This window comes from Lampetra planeri, chromosome 2 (genome assembly GCF_965212315.1).
Source record: "Lampetra planeri chromosome 2, kcLamPlan1.2.h2, whole genome shotgun sequence".
Taxonomy (NCBI): domain Eukaryota; kingdom Metazoa; phylum Chordata; class Hyperoartia; order Petromyzontiformes; family Petromyzontidae; genus Lampetra; species Lampetra planeri.
Window position 1 is genome coordinate 11,227,881 of NC_136108.1, and position 19,513 is coordinate 11,247,393.

At 41.7% G+C, this 19,513-nt stretch overlaps 1 protein-coding gene across 7 annotated transcripts in view; it reads right to left on the reverse strand.

The window, feature by feature from the left end:
- The window catches only part of LOC144727809 (glycerol-3-phosphate dehydrogenase, mitochondrial-like), a 76,674-nt gene that overhangs the window by 26,620 nt on the left and 30,541 nt on the right, over window positions 1-19,513 (reverse strand). For 4 of the 7 annotated variants that reach the window (XM_078606934.1, XM_078606954.1, XM_078606983.1 and 1 more), the window contains 5 exons: window positions 13,335-13,444; window positions 10,619-10,793; window positions 9,226-9,350; window positions 7,070-7,167; window positions 2,292-2,455 (listed from right to left, as the gene is read on the reverse strand). In XM_078606934.1, the coding sequence (XP_078463060.1) occupies window positions 2,292-2,455; window positions 7,070-7,167; window positions 9,226-9,350; window positions 10,619-10,793; window positions 13,335-13,436 (664 nt within the window). In that variant the 5' untranslated portion in view covers window positions 13,437-13,444. The remainder of the gene's footprint in view (window positions 1-2,291; window positions 2,456-7,069; window positions 7,168-9,225; window positions 9,351-10,618; window positions 10,794-13,334; window positions 13,445-19,513) is intronic. The other 3 variants (XM_078606924.1, XM_078606943.1, XM_078606963.1) reach the window with 1 other exon arrangement.

The window sequence follows — 19,513 nt, forward strand, 5'->3', positions numbered from 1 at the left end:
GAAATCTGTCCCTAGCCCAGCGGCTTCTGTTAAGTGGGGTGGGCTTGGCAGGCTGCCCAGTGTGGAAAGAATAACAGAATGGATTGGCGGTGGTCGTTTGGTTACGTTGTGCGGGGCCAGTGGTAGGGAATGCGCAGTCAGGTTGGGGTGCCTGGCGATGGAGAGAGGTGGCATCCGTAATGATTACCATCGACAGTCTTGATGCAACTTTTCTCGACAAAAACGTGTGTTCACATGCAAATCACAGAGCAGAACCAAATGCAATGCTCGTGCCCTTCCTTTAATTTGCATTCATCTGGAATCATATTTCTCCGATTCAATGTTCAGAAATGTGTCTTCAGTGTCACTGTGAATACCTTTGGTGTGAGTGCATCTCTTTTCTTGACTCTTGTGAATTGTATTTTAATACTTAATGCAATCTCTGTGTAGCTGTTCTATCTTTATAAATAGTTTTGATTAGATCTATAGATTTGCTTTTATTAAGGTCTCGGTTTGTGAAAGCTGGGATAACTCCAGCAGCTTCCACTGAATCAAATGCCTTTTTAGAGACAAAAAAAATCCAGACAGTGCCATTTGATATGCTTGTATTTTCAACCACCGGATTGCTCATATGTGGTCAATGGTAGAATAATTAGTTTTTAGAGCACTTACGTTTTGTAACATTTCATTCTCGCATGTGTCACTGCCACTCTCACCAATCCCATACAACGAATTTTGTGTCAAGTGCCACGAAGCGTGGGGAGCAGAGGAGACGGCTTGGTCCTGCACTCCTGGAGAAACTCACTCCTCCCTCTGCACTTTTCTGACCTTCCACATTGACTCCACCTCAAGGGCCTCGAATGTTCTCCTGAGCCTCGAAGTTGCTGGGGAGGTGGACTTCAAAACCTCCATTGTTTTCTGCTTAAATTTGTATGTTGAACTTCTTTCGCACCATACGCAGCCAACCATGCTAATCGGAGGTGCGGATTTCACCCACGCAGGAGACGTATATACGCATCTCATGAGCATATGTATTGCTAGCTTACCCTTTAAAGGCCGTCTAGATGTTTAAAAAAACACATGCGGCATACCAATCAACTGTCATTTATATTGCTGGGTGCAGACAAGAGGTGGGGGAATATAAGAAACTTGAACCAGGAGATCGGACCAGCGACCTCAGCGTTACAAGTCCAGTGTGCACATCATTACATACCACGGCAGCATCATCAAACTTTATAACATATACCCTTTTCCGTTATTAACACCTTACTTATATTTTCATGTATGCCAACAGACAGGGTGTGATATGGAGAGCGGCCTTCTCGGTATACACATCACAAAGCGTTTGTCATTAAACGAGGCTGCCAGTGCCGCACTTGTTCAAAATGCGATCAAAGATAACTAAACAATCAGTAACGGGTCAATATGTGGCAGTGCCATCATTTTATTAGGTTTCCTTCCTCGTGCCTGCCAAATTGAAAGAGAACAGCATTTTGTTTCAAATCTTTTTTTCCTCTTCTTGAGAATGTGTCTCTGGCAACTTGCCTGGGTGGCCGTGCTGAACTAATGAGTCATAACGAGGGGCCCCAGGGTCATTTCCAAGGGTTGCACCCTATGGAATTTTCCAGGTCATGAATTGCCGACACAACGCTTGGGAGACAACAACAGTCACTGGCAAACAAACTGGATGCTTTGAACAACATCAAATGTGATAGTTCCTCACACGAGATGCAACGGAATGGGGAGAAACAAAGCAGGGTGTCCTGCAATTCCAACCACTAGCATTACCAAGTCTCATCCAGAATACCTGCTTATGTGTGAACGTACATTAATACTGAGTTTATTATTATTCTTCTTCTACTAAAAATCCATGTTTTCATAAACAATAACATCAGAGGACAAGGGCCTTGTTTGAAGTGCTTCTATACCATTTAGAGACCACAACTAGCCAGGCGCTTACACTTGTTCAGACACTTTAAAATACAGGCACAATTGAACTCTTTTGCTGACCACATCTACGCATTGCGTACACAGAAGTAACATATCATGTAAATAATGTCATTCCTACTACGACCTAATTTAATTCACTGGAAGTATAGCACCAGACTACTGGCACCATTATCCCATTTCAAAAAGAGCACTTTCCAACAGACGCTCGGGTAAGACTTATTAATGATAATTGTTTAGTAATTCCTAAAGCTCGTCCACCTATGTACCCTACCTCCTGCTACACACTGGGTAACACACACCCTCATCATTCGGAGGCCGTCACCCCCACCCCCAGCACTCTCCTCCCAGACGCTGGCGCTTACCGTCGTAGTAGACGATAGCACCAACAAGCTTGTCCCGCTTCAGCATGGGGAAGAACTCCAGAGCCCGGCTCTTGCTGATCAGGTAGCTGCTCCGAAGGCACTGGCTGCCAGCAACCAGGTCGTACATCTTAATCCCAAACCAGTAATAGGGCAGCTGCCACCATCTGCCAGAAAAAAAGAGGCAAGCAGACGAAGGCAAACAGCCATGTGAGCGGGCGAGTGGCACGGTATGATTGACGTAGACTTATCAGATGTTGCTACTCCACCGAGCGATATGAAAGAATATGAAGAAATAAACTTTAGCCACCCAATGCGAAAGCACAAACACTTTGTCGTATACAGCAAAGAAAGCACAATAAGGTATTGTCCTGCAACATTTGTGGGTGGCATTAACAACTGAACCGTAGACCCCATGTAAACTGGATTCAGTGGCTGATATAATGAACACAAGGCAATGCACAACTCAATGCATTTAGAGAAATTGGAAACAGCTTCTTTGAAAAAATTATACACATTTACTACGCAGGATTTCAAGGTTGCACTGTATAGCACCATGATGTGTCTTTGGGTTGTACCGCGTGATGTTTGGAATTACGCCCAATGTTTCACTCCGCATGCTGGAAGCTTCTTCAGGAGGTGAATGAATGTCGATTCACTTCCTCAATAAGCTCCCAACACACGGAGCAAAACGTCAGACAATGTGCCAAAGAATAAAAGGATTAGCCAGATCAATTGTCACCAAAACTGTCGCGCCAGAGTTAGCATTCATCGCTGGATCACTTTGCATTGGTTGTATTTAGCTCCGCCCACTGCCCGTAAACTCCGCCCCACTGCCCGTAAGCTCCGCCCCACTGCCCGATAGCTCCGCCCCACTGCCCGATAGCTCCGCCCCACTGGGCAGTCCTACCCAAGGTTTTACCTAGCACCGACAGGGTTGGCAAAATGCAAAGATGAGACTTTTTATGACATGTTGCAGCCCCGTGCATCTATGAAAAAACTCCACCAGCCCAGCTGAACTCTGTTTCTGGATCCTCTTTACAGCATTGTGCAAGCTAGATCGTTTGAAATAAAGGGGACAAAACTCAACTCACACTCCGAGACCTCCGGGTGACAGGTGGTTTAAAATTGTGAATTATTATCACAACGCAGTGCATTACACATCACTGGGCATTTCTGGCCAGTAGCGTATTAGCATACAAGCTAGACGGCACAAACTGAAGCCTCATTAGAGCAATCACACCTACATTGGCGGCACACACTCAACTAAACTGATTTACCATGAAACTCAACATTGCGCTCAACAGTGAGTGGATGCCATGAAAATAGTTTTACCATTCTAATTACACGATGGCAGTGAGAAATTAGGCACCAGCCTCTACTGCCATATTGTTACACGCACATTGCATTCGGAGCAACGGAGCCCAAGTAATCTCCACGGCAATTTAAGTTGACCGTGCTCCATACATAGTGTTTAACCCACAGAAAACTGGACGTGACTTGTGATGGAAAAAAACATGACACATCTTGAGTCTTTATGGCATTTGCAAGATTTTTTTCTCTCTCTACAGCTGTTAAATAATTTAATTTAACGAAGAAACTAGACAATGTTGAAATATAGAGGGGCGTTGGGGGGAGGGGGATTGGCAAATGATATATTGACACATTACAATCATGTGTTCCATTTAATGCTGTGGATTTGCAGCAAAAGGCGGTTTATTAATAAACTGGCAATTTGAAAGAGCCGCATATAGAGGGCAGCAGGGTGTTGGACTAGAAAAGTTTCCTTATGATAGAGGTGTCACATCAATTCATTGATTCATATCTATTCTTATTCTCACCACACATGCATTGAAGTGTGTGCATACACACCTACGTATTTTGATTCTTCAATGTTGTATGTAATTGGTTTTATTACCCCTCTCTCCAGCCACTAAAGGCTGCTATATTCACCAGAATGCTAAAAGAGAGAATTGGTGCTGAATCCAATTGTGGCAATTTATTGAATCGCAAAAAGGGCCATTTTGTTACTCAATTCGCATTTTTTCCCTTTGTAAAATATAGGGTAATCCATTTCTCCTCGGCAGCTGATTGAATATTGTGAAGCGATGACTCTATCGTATTTTACAAATGAGAGTGTTAAAATATATTTTCAGTGTATTGACATTAGTGAGAAACACGTAGAGGCTTTGATATAAAGTGTATTTTTCCCTACAATTCCTCCCTGTTGTTTTGGTCGGGTATCTATAAATAGACAACCCTGCATCATAATGGTAATTCTTTCACGTGTAGGTGCAAATCTTTGAAAATCTTCTGCAAAGCAACAAATTCAATCTCCCATCTGTATTACTTTATATTTACAAAACCGAATTGCTTTTGGAAAAGTGTGTCTCCTTGTCCGACTCCCCTTCTGAAATTTTTTTTTTCTCGCAATCTCACTGGAGCTCTACCAATTTTCATAACTGGTTTTTATTACCTCAAACTTGTTATTTATTTATGCTTTTGTAACACTTTGGATGGTTGCATCTATTTCCACATCAAATGCCTTTTCATAGTCAACAAAGATGATGCTTAATGGTATTTGATTTTCAATAGTCTCCATTTACTCACTCAGTGAGGTACTTAATAATATTAGGTCATATTGTAATCAACTCTAAAATATTTCTTCTCATCTTATCGTATACAGTATACCTTAACTTCACAAACCAAAAACGATCATTTGCATTTCGTATTTGTATTACGAAACAATTTTAGTGATTACCCCTCATGTAAAACAATTGTAAAATGAAACAAAATATAATGCACATGGTAAAATGAACACACTAAAAAACCCACCATCATTATATTCATTATGCTGGCTAACACAGCATGAAGTTCCCTCCCTGCATAGAAAGTGCACCTGAAGTAAAGCTCTCACCAGCTGTGGTGTCAAAGAATGGGGTCGATCTCAGCTGCACATTCTATACAACAAAAATGATTATCCTCTCATGCACGAGGTTTCTATTGAAAGAGTTAGGCATCCAGGCATGCGCCTAGGACACTGCCCTTGATAGGTGATTAGTGTGGCTCAGCATTCATCATGATCTATCCACTACTGGATAAAGGTCTTCCCAAGTCATCATCAAATGTTTCAAGGTCTTGCAAAGCAAAAACACATCTATTAGCTCCTGCAAAGAAGCTGGATTTCATCACTCCATCTCCACGGTGGACATTGCTGGAGTCCATCTCAATGGTCGTTATAATTAACCAGGTCATCGTCAAATTTGGAATATTTAATGTTTTTTACAAGAATATGTATGCTCTAATACAATATTTAGAGAACATCTTCGGTGCCACTGTGAATAACTTTGGGAAATAATGGCACCTTGTCTGACGAGTTGTTTTGGTATATTCATGTCCCCTTAATGTGGATGTTTAATTTTGATGGTTTTCATGATCTCTAAATCTTTATAATTTAGGCAGTTTGTGACAGCAGGGATGACTGGGTAATTTCTACCGAGTCAAATGATTATTTTTAATAGTCTACAAAGGCCAGGTACACTGTTAATTAAAATGTGTTCGTGTTAGGCACATCTATTGAATTTCCATTTGTGCTCTACGTACAACATTCCGCTTAAACACTTTGAGAAGTGTTTAAGAACATGAAACATTTGGCCAAGTCACCAATGCAACAAGCTAGTTAAAAGCACAGTTGTCCTATGGATATAGAAGGATCTCTCACCATGGCAATGTGGAATTCACACCATCGGCACAGGATGGTCACGGAGATGAGCATAGTCCAAATGTTCGTTTGAAAATTGATATATTTTGACTTCTCAGTAATAATTACAATAACATTAACACAAGTAATACATTCAGGAAAATATGAACAAGTATTAAGGCTAATTTGAGGAGCGCCCTGTATAAGTTGAAGAGTGAATGATTTAACCCTAAAGCTATGATGTGTTTGGGCACATATCAACCTCCACACATTATCCCACATCACACAGACTCTAAAAAACGTACACTGGTTACCAATAAAATACAGAATACACTTCAAAATCATCATATTAACATACAAAGCAACACACAACCAAGCTCCACCTTACATCAGAAACGTCATACAGATCAAGCAAAAACAACGGATCACTTCGCTCCGTAACCCAAACGCTTCTCCAAACAGACAAAACCAATCAAAAACCACAGGGACAGATCTCTCTCAGCACCACACCTCTGGAACAACCTTCCCGAATCCATTTGCACAGTCGACTCCATCGCCACATTCACAGTCACAACCCAACAACGCATCTCTTTGCACTTGCATACGACAGCTGATGGCCACAACTTGATGTTTTTTTTTTAAACAACTATAGATAGTATTGATTTGAAGCTTTCATGACTGCAGGAATCCATACTCTTTGATTCTTTCGGTAAAGTCACGTGGGTAGCTCAGACCCCGCTTGCTTGCCCATCGCCACATTTATAACCTCTTGTTGTAACAGCTTTCTCGCTGGTTCAGCAGTTCCACTGCTGGATTATTTTTTCTGCCTGAGGACGACCGCTTGTGTTGCGATCGAAACGCCGTAATATATAATTTTTTGTTTTATTTCATTTTTCTACCCACGTGACTTTACCGAAAGAACCAACGAGTACAGATAGTATATTTTGAATATAATTGTTTACGTGTACGAGTACAGTAATTAATGTGATGGCACTTTTAAGTGGAAGATTTTTTGCCAGAAAGGTGCCACGTGTTTCAGCAAAAATAAAATTGACTTGATTATCACGGGGGTTAACCTCACTTGTAGACAGGCAGCATAATCGGCAGTGGGGTGGAAAGATGAGGTGCAATCTCCAGCAAGTTGGCTCGTTCGTGAAGAGCCTCCTTCACCATGCGATACTGACTCACGGGGAACACAAACACAACGATCCTCAATATAACTTTAACAGTATTCTTAGTGAGTAACATCTATGAAGGCCGGCATAGCACACAAGGAGGTGGCCAACACCACACCCGGCCGCCTTTGTCTCTATAGTGCTTATGTTTACACAATGCACAAGTTACTCATTAAAGGCTCAGTCAACTAATGGGAAGCCCCAGGACCAGTTCAAATATTCACCAGTTTCTGGCAGTGAGCAGGACTGATCTCGGGTCACCAGGTTTGTAGTGCAGAGCACTAATCACTATACTTCCACTCCCAAATGATAAAGATCCAGGGTTAAGCCTTCCAGACTGTTGGGGCAAGTGCTGTTAGCAAGCACCTACGAAGGCCAGAACGGTAAACGAGGAAGTGGGTCCACAGCAACTCGATCGGCCAACATTTTCTTCCGAGTGGTGATGTTTACAAACTGCACCAGCTACTCATTTGAGGCTGCATCGATCTAGGGTAGGCCCAGGACCGATTCAGATAATGGTCACTGGTGTTGGACGTGAGCGGGAATCAAACTCTGGTGGCCGGGTTCATTGCGCAGCGCGCTAACCGCTAGACCGTTCCCCACACATGCACACACGGGAGTCACACAGAACTTCAATCTCTACCGCCACAGCATTTTCAACTCAGCCAGCCAGGCAAGCAGTTCTAGCACAACAATGTGAATGTACACAATGTGTCCAGCACGTGCACCGTGAGCTCTCAATGAGTGTGGGGGTGGGAGAATGGATAAACAATGGGAAAAATACAAGTTGCCATTAGGACTTCATCAATCCAGATAATGAGTATAATGGTTTTAAATCTGCATTACATTCAGGAAATATTGTTCAGACAATTATATCCCAGCTTCTTGCACACTGCCCAAAGAATGTGCTTATATCATAAACAGTTTTTCTTTATTGTATTTTATTGCAATTATAATTTTGGATACTTTTTTTAATTTCCATGATTTAAAGCTTACAATTGTGAAAAGATACATGACATCTACTTCGCGTGGCAATCTGCTGTCACGTACGTGGTTTACATTTGAACCTTATGGCGGGTCCCCGGGGTCCCATAAGCCCCCGGCTCTCGCATAAACATATTATAATGTAAACAAATACTTTACTCTTTTTCACCAATGGGTTTGAAGGATGGTGGCAAGTGTTGTCTTGTTAAATGATGCCTTTAAAACTGAAAACTACTTACCTGCAGTACCTCTATTTAAATACACTATCGAAAAAAAAATGTACACCCCTCTGTCAATCATGGTGTTTCTCAGTGTGGATTTGTGAACACACTCTGTAAACAGTACATAAAATAGTACGCGTTTTCAATGCGCTGTTCATATTGTAACAAGCTTTTATACCAATCTTACTCTACAGAGTAGTGGGTCGCAGCTCCTCTTATCCGCATTGATATGAGAGGTATGTGGGGACTATGGCTTAACCGCAAAAAAAACCTATCTCCATAGATGCATAAGGACAAGAGAAGTATTATCAAACAGGAAGAATTAACAGTGCAACGCATTTCATCTGTTAAATATCTGCAGGTAACAGGATTGTCATCGACTGATCCTGCTGCAGACATTGGTAGGTCACGAATAATAATGAAGAGAGCAATTTCACTGTATTATGCATCCCGTGATGACAAATAAAGGACTTAAGTCGTGTAGGCAGTTTGAGCAGCTTTGGATAAGACTTAATATGATCCTGCCCATACCCAAGCATGGAGTGTATTCGCTTGTTCAGCTCTTCTGCGCATTCGTCCTTGCTGCTGCGCTTGGACGACATGACAACAGAATGATCCGCGCCAGGTGGGTCGCGGCGTTTATGTGTGCGGTGGGATGGAGTCGCCAAAAAGAAATGCATTAATTACTATTATGACTTCTGCTTATTCGAGACCCGGGGTCCCGCCATAAGGTTCATTTAACCTTAGCTAAAGCCTGCCTTTGTCTCGCGAAGGGATACAATTGTAAATACACTTACAGCAGCTTTGCAATACAAGCCTGTGAATGTTACAAATCCAATGCACGAATAGACGCGTACCTGCTCAGTGTCCAGCCTCATGATGGCTTTCTGGAGATACCGGACACCCCCATGAATGAGCTTTGTGCTGCGGCTGCTTGTCCCAGAGGAGAAGTCATTTTTCTCAACCAACGCCGTCTTCAAACCTGACAGCGGGAGGAGCAGACGGCCACAGGCAGAGATCATCACCACCCAAGCGATTCGGGGGGCACATCTCACCAACATTATACAAGGATCGTTTAGGTGACATTTTATCATCATCAGCAGCCATGATTAATCCACTGCTGGATTAAGGCCTTCCCAAGCTGCTGTCGTTATCTCTTGATTGTCCCACGATGCCGAGCGGTAATTATGCAGTTTTATTCAAGTCGGTGAGATTAGATCAGCAGTACTGGGCAACGGCTCTCGTTGAGACGACCACCCCACACCAATGAAAGATTAATAATATTGAATATAAATTAAAGTTAAATTAACTGAAATCAGTTACTACTTAAATGTATATGAGTTCACGTCTACGATATGTCAACAAATGCATTGAACAGTCATGGTGACACAGATGATATCTATGTTGATATAAAATACATCAAATCGATATCAAAAAGACAAGTAATAAGCAACTGAAAGACATCCATGGCATTCAATGTGGTTTTTTTTAGTTCATGAATTGATATGCTTGTTGGTGGGAAATTAATAAATAATTGTCTGTTTCTTTTGAAATGCTTCATCATTATAACAATAGTGCTGGCATCCCACCCTGGGCTCCGGACTGGAATCGTTTAGCAGAAAAAGAAAAAAAACCGAGGCCTGTGAGAGTGCACGCCTTGCCTACAGCAAACAGAGTGGCGCTCGGCAAAACCCAGATGTTACCATTATTAGACTTGGATAAGTTTCAACTATCATCTGCTCAGCCCTCACTGCCATCCGGCTTCGAGGTTGGTGGTTATTTTTAGCGCGGTGTGATGGCAGTTTGAACATGTTTTAAGTCAGTTTTATAAACCCGTGCTAGCAGAGGAGTCAATGAGTCAAAAAGCCGTTAGCAACAGGAAATTGACTTCAGACACGGATAAAAACATCAACGTGACGAACACGTACCGCAAACAATAAAGGCAATGATGTTCATCGTTACCTAAATTTAACAATAGAAAGAAAGCTTCAAAATAATACCAGTTGGTTAAGGTGTTTGGCCAATAAAAAAATTAAAATCCATAATTTGCACTCCTGCATTAAAAAATTGATAAAAGCCAACGCAGAATTAACTCTTCGAAATAATACAAATCTATCCTGCGGAAACAACAAAGCTTCTCGAGAAGCGTTCTTCGCCTTTGCCGCACGGCTTTTTAAGAGGCGTTCACGCATGTCGCACGGCTTCCAGTGCGGCCGGCGTCTCTCTCCCTGGAGCCGCCCGCTCGCTTGCCTCGCGTGACGGAGTCAAGCGCGCAGCCGCAGCCTGTGGCGCCCCCGCCAATGACGAGGACGTCAAACTGCTTGGTGGTGTGCAGGCTGATGAGCTGGGCGTCGCGCGATGGCATCCCTGAAGGGGGCAGCTCGTGGGTCAAGCGCTCGGCAGCCGCCACACTCCTGAGTTGCGCCTGCACGAGAACGAACAACGCTCAGCCGCAGCGGAGAGCCCAGCCCGGACGAAGGCGATGCAAGCGCGTCGCGCCTTTGACGCATATATTAAATCATTGTCACGCGCGATGTCCGTTAAATGAGATTCAGTCTTTTTGTGAAGGTGGAGCGGTGGAGTCGTTGGTGCTACTGCGCTATGAACCCAGCCACGTAAGTAAATCCGATTGCTAAGTCGTGGATCATTTTGGCGGTGAATGGTATCTCTGAAAGAGTCCCGGACTCCCGTTTAACCAACCTCCACCAACTCACGTGGTGGTGGTGGTGGTGGAGGTGAAGTATGTTCAATACAATCTCCAAGGACAACACAGCGTGGAGAAGACTTCATCCAGCGGTGGACTGACAAAGGGCCGTAATTTTTCTTTTCTTTGATTTTAATATTAACAGCTGTTATTACAGCCTCTGGTCATTTCACAGCTGGATGAGGGGCTCTCCACACTGTCAGCCATGGGGACTGTTTGACCATACTTCATCACGTTGGTAAGTGCAGGTTACTAAAGTGGGAATGGGGTTTGGGGAGGGAGGCAGAACTGCTCCAAAGATCAATCTCCACTGAAGTAACCCATGGCTGGGGACTGAAATTCAGGTTGTCGGGTTCACACTGCAATCTGCTAGGCACCGAGCCACTGGTGTGCCCCTAGCCATATACGATGGCTGTGCACAATGAATTTTCTTATTTGTGTGTAGGTTTTAAATAACCTCGCTTAGTTTTGGAATCGTGTCATGGGCAATTTAGAATGTTGTGATTTCAACTGGGACGCAGTACACAATGGCCTGCTGCTGACAACGCAGTCAACCGGCTGTTTAACAGATATTGTGCAGAGGAATTGCCCATTGCAACTCCTGGCCAAATGTGGGAGTCAATCTACAATAATACTTTTTTTCTTATTCACAAAACTAACGGACGTTAATGCTGACTCGTCTTACTAGCTGTGCACATTTAAAACATCTCGCAGTGGCAAGATGTTAACTACCTCACCTGACTACTGTCTATTTGGAGTTTGCATGTTCTCCCTTTCGGTCACGTGGATTTTCTCCAGGCCCTCCAGTTTTTCCCTCCACATTTAGAATCAACATGCTTTTAGATTATTTGGCTGCTATAACATCCCACGTGATGACAAGCCACTTCGCTGAGCTATGATTTGTGGCCAGGTCGCTTCTGCAAAAAGAGCTATAAAGCTCAGTAGGCCTTACCTGGTAAAATTTAAATAGTTTATTAAATAGTTGTATAGTTTAAAACACCTTTGAAAACACAAGTCGCTTGCTTTTTGTTCATCTACACTGCCTAATCGTACCAGGCCAACCATATATAGCATTTACTTACAATATTAACTATTTAACTAAGTGCATTATGTGAACAAATGCAGTAAATATCCTGTTCTGGATGGTATTTCAAAGCCAGAAAAATAAATTACAAGCTAAACAATCAAGATTATTTTAATTGTCTTTGCTAATCCCAGAAATGGAACAAAAATTACATGTTATAATAGGGTTTAATTGTACAACAATACAAATTAAATTAGTGCAGTGGGAATAATTATGACCTACATTTAAAAAATGTATGAGAGTCCTCATATGCCTAATCTTTACAAGAATTTAAGCTAATCTTCACATTAATGCTACAGAAGTTTAATTAAAAATAACTGTGTAAGTAAGTGATTACCATATGTTCGAAGAACAAAAGTACAAAAGTAGGCCCTGCTACAATTCTTCACAATACCGTATATTAGCATTTTTAAAAATCAAATATCAGTAAATTAAAGAGAAAAAGTAGCATTCATATAAATGAAAATTGAACAACCTAAAAACGATTTTTTTTGTAAAGAATAAGCTTAAAAAATTTGATTAGACAATGCAAATTGACTTGTGTAATGAATCACATCATTTTATCTACAAATGAAAAAAAAATTGTCTTCTTTACATTCATAAAATAACTTATGGCTAATAAAGTAATGTTAATTATGGTTATGTAAGAGTAAATGTGAAGTTAACAAACCACGTTCAACAGATGTGCGGCGCTACGACTTATCAGAAAAGTTTTACATGGGGGAGTTATTTTCCATCCATTCCAACGTTTGGACTTGCTTCAAACTTTCGGCAGACCCTGCGCGTCTGCTCTTGTTTACCTCCCCATTACGCATAGGATGTTCTGGAATTTATAAATACCAAAAACATGCGAAGTCCACGGTTCTGGAAATACCAAATATAAAATGTTCAAACTTTCACATACGTTTTAAATTAATGACCGCAGCATGTCGCTAATATCAGACGTCAAACAGACCATGTTCCACTTCCCTTCGCTTGTGCCGCACGTTAAACGAACTGCGAGAGATCACAGCGAGTGCCTTTGTGGTCGAAAGCACGAAGGGGCCGTGGTGACTTTTTCCCGGCTCTGCAGAGGGCGGCAGCTGCTGGACAGACGCTGCCTTGTCTCATAGCATCCTCTGACCCACGCGCGGGTTTCCCTGTGACGTTGTAAGAAATCTCTCCTCGGGTACACCCACCTTGTGCTTCTTATATTCCATGAGCTCCGAGAGTCCATACACAGTGACGAGCGCCCCTCCGGCTGTAAGCAGGCTTCCTGTCACCACTTTGCGGAACGCCATGATTGCTACTTTTTTTTTTGCAGACACACGCAGACACGCACACGTGTGCGCGCACACACACACACGCGTGAAACAAAAAAATAAGCTGAGGTCAACGTCGCGCATATGAGAGCCTGGTCAAAGAGTTTAGAATGAGATATGAACACGCAAGGCATAATTTGAATCCTCCATCTCTGTCTAAATAATTGATTATGGGATACAATATTGAGGATTAGGTAATAAATGTGACCTTGTGTATACCTTTAGTATCCTATTCTTGGAAATCGCAATCTTTCAACAAGGAAATTGTGATATTTATATTATAGACGAGCAGAATATTTCTGCGCTACCAAAATAAGCACCGGAAACGGAATCTTGATTTATCCTGGAAAAATCCGATGAGCTATCAAGCTCTCTTTCACAGAGCTCCGGTAGTTGACTCTTTGTATACCAAGGTGTATGATTTTAGTTCATAGCAGTCACCCATTGGAAATGAATTCAATCCAATCACGTAGAAAACAAAGATTTTCAAATCTCCGGTGTGTGACTGTGGTGACCCAGAACAGACCGTGAGACATTTAACAACTCAATGCCCGATTCGCAAATACAAAGGAGGCATCACAACGATAGCCTCCGCTACCCCTGACACAATTGTCTGGTTCAACCATACCAATGTAATATTTTATAGTTGTTGCTCGACATCAACATCAACCAAATGAAAAATGAGAACGTGCAGTAGTGATAACCATGTGGTAGTATATTTAACTACTCTTATACGCGGCCAAGGCAGAGCCGACCGTGCTAAACTTTAACGAGCACACAACGATAAATAATAACACTGGCAAATGAGGTTCCAATGGTGGAATAATAACACTTTTTAAAAAGCATGTAAAAGTACTCCATCATTCCGATGTCCAGGTCAGCTGGTTGTATCTGTTTCCCCAGGAGCGGTAAATGAATAGCGGGAATATTCGGCACACACCACATCAGTCATCAGAAATCATTGTCTGGTTATATAACGCGACAAAAGCAGCATTAACCATGGTAAACTCTCACCCGCTGCTGAGGTTTCAATTGACTGCCAGGCCCACATTAGCCATTTTAACATGCATACTTAACACACATAAACAATTATATACACACACTGTGTCAGTCCTACGGGTGTAAGAGATGCGACTGTTTCATAAAATCAGACGCTTCATTTGTATGTATTGCTCGCAGTTTGTGTCATTTGAGCCAGAGAAATACAAAACGTACAGATCTGAAAAGAAGATGGCTTTTTTAAAATTTTGAAAACATTTTATATTACATCTTTATTTGACATGCTATTTGACCACGTTACAAAATGTTATACTTGCAAAAAACACAACATGGAATTCCTTTTAATACACGAACATGCAATTCTAATATCAAACATATCAATACATTGAAAACGTATGCGTTTAAAAACGATACTGCAAGGCCATTAATTGACAAGCTGAAATAAGACACTTCTGCTTAATCAATCAAACATTTGAAGAACAATTATCACTGCGATCATACATTCTCATTAAGCGTTGTTAAAACCGAATACTGGTGAAAAGGCGGTAGACTTTTGATTAGAATTTTTTAACAAGTTACAGATTCTATATTAATTCGTTTGAACAGTATTTACTTTATCATTGAAGAAAAACGAATGGTCAAATATTATGTAGATATGAAACCAAGCATTTTGCTGCTAAAGGGTAATTGTGATCAACGTCTCGCAGACAAAAGGTCAATAAAGGTGAACCACCCCCATGTAAATATACAAAGGATATCCGTATTTCACAGAATTCCTTTGTCAAGAGTGGCTTAGTGATGATGACAAAGCATTTATTGGTTGATTGGCCAGAGACTCCTGAGTTGAAGTCCCGGGAAGACCCAAGAAGGAGTGTTTAGATGCTGTAATTGAAATTAGTTAAGATAAAACAGACTGTGCAAGATCGCGCATGCATGGATTCCAGAACTCGTTCCAACTCACGTTTGTCCTCAGAGGTATTTAACTGGTAATAATAGTTTACATTTCCAACCACAGAAGATAACGTCACCACAGCGTAATGACGGGTGGCGTCGAGCAAGAAATTATACCATCAGGAGGGCAGGAGGAGATGCTTCCTTTTACCGCTGGATTTTGTCTCCTAGTGTTTGGAAACCCTTTGATCAATGTGGCCGGTTTTTCTATTAAGTCCATAATAGCAAGAATACTTGATACAGTACTACAGTTTGGTTCAAATTGTAATCATCCTTACGAGAGTTATTGTGCCTCCCCTCTCCACACCACCACCACCACCCACTCTTCAGACAGATGGACGGAGATGTGCATAAAAATATCGTATTTATTTGGTGACCATGACTTATACAGGCTCAAGGGGCACCTCGTGTCACTCAGATTTCGGACAATGTTTAAACACACCATGTAAACCGACTATGATAAATCACCTCGTGTATGGAGAAGCAAGGCCTTTCCCCATTTTTACTTCCATGTTGCACACTGTACACATGTCGAACACGCACCAAATGTTCCCTTATTAAGTTGAAATATCCGCCTGGCGTATGTTCAGGGGCGAAGACATTGCAACCACTGTTTTTAACAGTACTTGATTGTTTATTACAGCAGTTGTATTGTGCGGGGATGGATGGAGAACAACGTGCACCGTGTTTTACAAGTTGTGGATTCACAACGGAGTGTGCAAGGCTGCTGAAAAGAAATCTACATTTCCCACTCCCCTACCAAAAAAGACTCGCTTAGAGCCCACGATACCTACAACATAGACAAAGATTTCCCATATATCTTTAACAGATTGTTAGGGCAAGTGAAGGCCGGCATGGCACACGAGGGGGTGGATGGCCAACACCAAGCCAGGGCCGCCTTTGTCTCGCCAGTGGCAATGTTAACACACTATACCAGGTACTCATAGAGTCCCAGGACCGGTTCAAATAATCGTCACTGGTGTTGGCCGTGAGCAGAAATCGAACTTGGGTCGCCAGGTACTCATAGAGGCCCAGGACCGGTTCAAATAATCGTCACTGGTGTTGGCCGTGAGCAGAAATCGAACTTGGGTCGCCGAGTTCATAGCGCATTGCGCTAACCACTACAGAACCACTCCCCACATGATATCTATCACAAACTTGCCAACCCTAAAGACCTAACAACAAAAACCTCAATGCATTTTACAATAACGCTGCCTTAAAAGAAAGACAGATAAATTATATATAATCGATGATGCTTCAGGCTGTGGTCCTTTTTCACATGACATGAATCGCCAATTTAAGCAGCAGGCTCTTGATGGTTTTTAAACAAATTTTTCTTCTATACCGAATTTCAAAAAGTTTAAACTAAATGCTGTTTTTGTTTTAAAAACCTAAACATTGTTTTTTTTACGGATTTAACTATCGCCAGCATACAACAAAAATCAGCCAGGTTGGTGGGTATTGCTTACAGCACATTTTTTATATAAACATTCACACTGCAGTACCGGATATAATCAATATGCAAGGTAACTACGGGGAATATTAGCTCATTTTGTCTCTGAGTACAACCTGTCCATTTTAGAAATCAGCAAATCCACTCCAAGCATAAAGAAAGAGCATAAACTTAGAAGCATCATCAACTGGCAGAATAAACCCACGTGTCAATGAGTGTCTTCAATTGCCCACTATTCCCCTACCACCCCTGCTCCCCAGCTGTGAATAAATGAAGTCATGATTAAGGTTCACAATTAAACTTTTTAAAAAGTCTCGCCAAATATCTCTTATGTATAAGAAATGTATTATGTCTCGTTTGTACTTTTGTTCTCTCCATATGCCTAAATGTAACATTAGCTATGTGAATTATAAACATGAATTTTCAAAAATCGAAATAATCAAATCTTTTTTGGTGTTAATTTTGAGTGTACAAACCAGTTTTAAGTGATGAATGGATGATGCATCACTATGTGCCAAGTGACCAACCAGCTCCAGGTTTGTTTCAAGAATCGCTGGGGCGAGAGATGGATGCAGGTGCAGTCCAGGCAATGCTGAGAATTTGACTGACTGTGCTGTCCTCAAGATATCAGCATCTTCAGCCAATGAATCCACTGCTGGATATAGGCCTTCCAAAACTGCCGCCACCTCTCACGATCTCGCGATGTAATAATGAATAGACCGAGAACCAGCGCAAGAGCTGACTTCATCGCTCCATCTCCTCGGTTGCCAAACCCCTTGGACACGGTTCCATTCCTTGGATGCCACTTGGCCATTTTATTCATGATTATCGGCTGCCATCCCTTCTCACGACGTGCTGCGCCTAAATCCACTTCTCGTAATAATCCGAATGTGAGATTTACTGATTTTAACAAAAATGCCCCAATGAATTGAAATTGCTTGCAGGGCCCCGGAGCCTTAAACGTAGCCTGTAAACGTTGCCAGTTAACACAAATGACTTGTCAGCGCACGCAGCTGGTGTTATTTATCGTGTAGCCGAGGTTTTTTTTAATACTAATAATGCACATGAATTATGTGGCAAATTATACTGATTTACGTTAAATTTTCTACTTCTGTAAATTTTTTAAATTGAGATATCTTGTACCTTACTTTGTTGGCACACTTTGTTCGGTGTTAATGATGTTCTGTTTTAGAGCCCCAGGTCTCCCTTGAAAAAAAAGACGCGTTCCTGTTCATCGGCTCTCACCTGGTCATAAAGTTCGTGCACGCCGTGTGTGTCCCGTTCGAGTGCGACCGCCACACAGCGTTGTTTAAGAGGTAAAACTGATATTTTTGAGCCCTCAGCATATTCCTGACTTTTGTAAATGGAAGATTAATGTATGTGGAATAAGCAAATTATTCTACCCAATATAACACCCATAACAGATATATAAGACACTCTTGATAATACCCCCATTGAGGTATTAACTAATACAGCGACTGTATAATAAAGAACACAAACTGTGCACTCTGTGAATTACACCGGCATTTACGTAACACAAATGTAAACAAAAAACACTCATTTACAACTCAACTGCACCCATTGAGGGCAATACATTTGCATTTTCCAATGGTTAAAATGTTGTTGTTGTTGGGTTTTTGTTATTTTACACGCAATTGCTTTTTGACGGAATAAAAAAAGCATTAACATTTTGCGCTTTGAACATCAGCCGTGGAAAATAAACACCGTACTTTGATCATATTTCAGGAACTGTGGTTCCTAGAGCCAACAAGTATTGGTGTCACAACTCTTCCACAATGGGGCTTGACAACCTCAATTCTATTTCGGCGCTAAATATCCAAGCGTAATTTCATCCGAGAGGCGTTTAGTTGCTAAGAGCGTTTCTTAGCGACCCACTGCCCGTGCCAACCACCTCAGATTTAAGAAAGGTGCTATGTGCAAGCCTCGCAAGCTTTCGTCTACCGACCAACCTAATCGCTTCAATCAAAAATGAGCAGCATCATACAATTAATTCACTAAGCATTTTTGTTTCGACCATTGCATGCTTTATGTGCAACCATCTAATGCAAGAATAATTGACGCATGTGAAGTCCATGGGACTAGTGCTTACAAATGTGCAAAAAAAAAGCTGACAATGTCCATTTTCTGTTATTTTACCACTAAACGAACCAAATTTCAAACTTTAATTTAAGTTTGTTTTATTTGATATATTTAACTCGGATATAAGTTAAAAAAATAAAGCTATAATGAAATAAATAATGACTATTAATGTATTGATTGATATTATTTAACAACTGCCATGATTAACTACCCTTCAAATAAACTACACTAAAGCCAATACGTCCCCTGAAAAGATGAAAGAGATTAAACACGAATATGTTGTATTGAAATGCTATAAAAGACACGCATTTCACTAAACACGTTAATAACGTGGCGGTCCATACAAGGATGAGACTTCCGCCGCAGGTCACATGATGATGGACACACAAAGAAAACAACATTTTGCATTCCTATTTATTATTCATTCATTTATGCAATGATTCACGGACGCACGGAGCCGCAAGCCCCGCCGCTTGCGTGCGTCTCTCTCTCTGTGTGTGCGCGCACGCGTGCACATCCACCGCCTTTCCATTGCGTCCCCGACCGCGTGGCC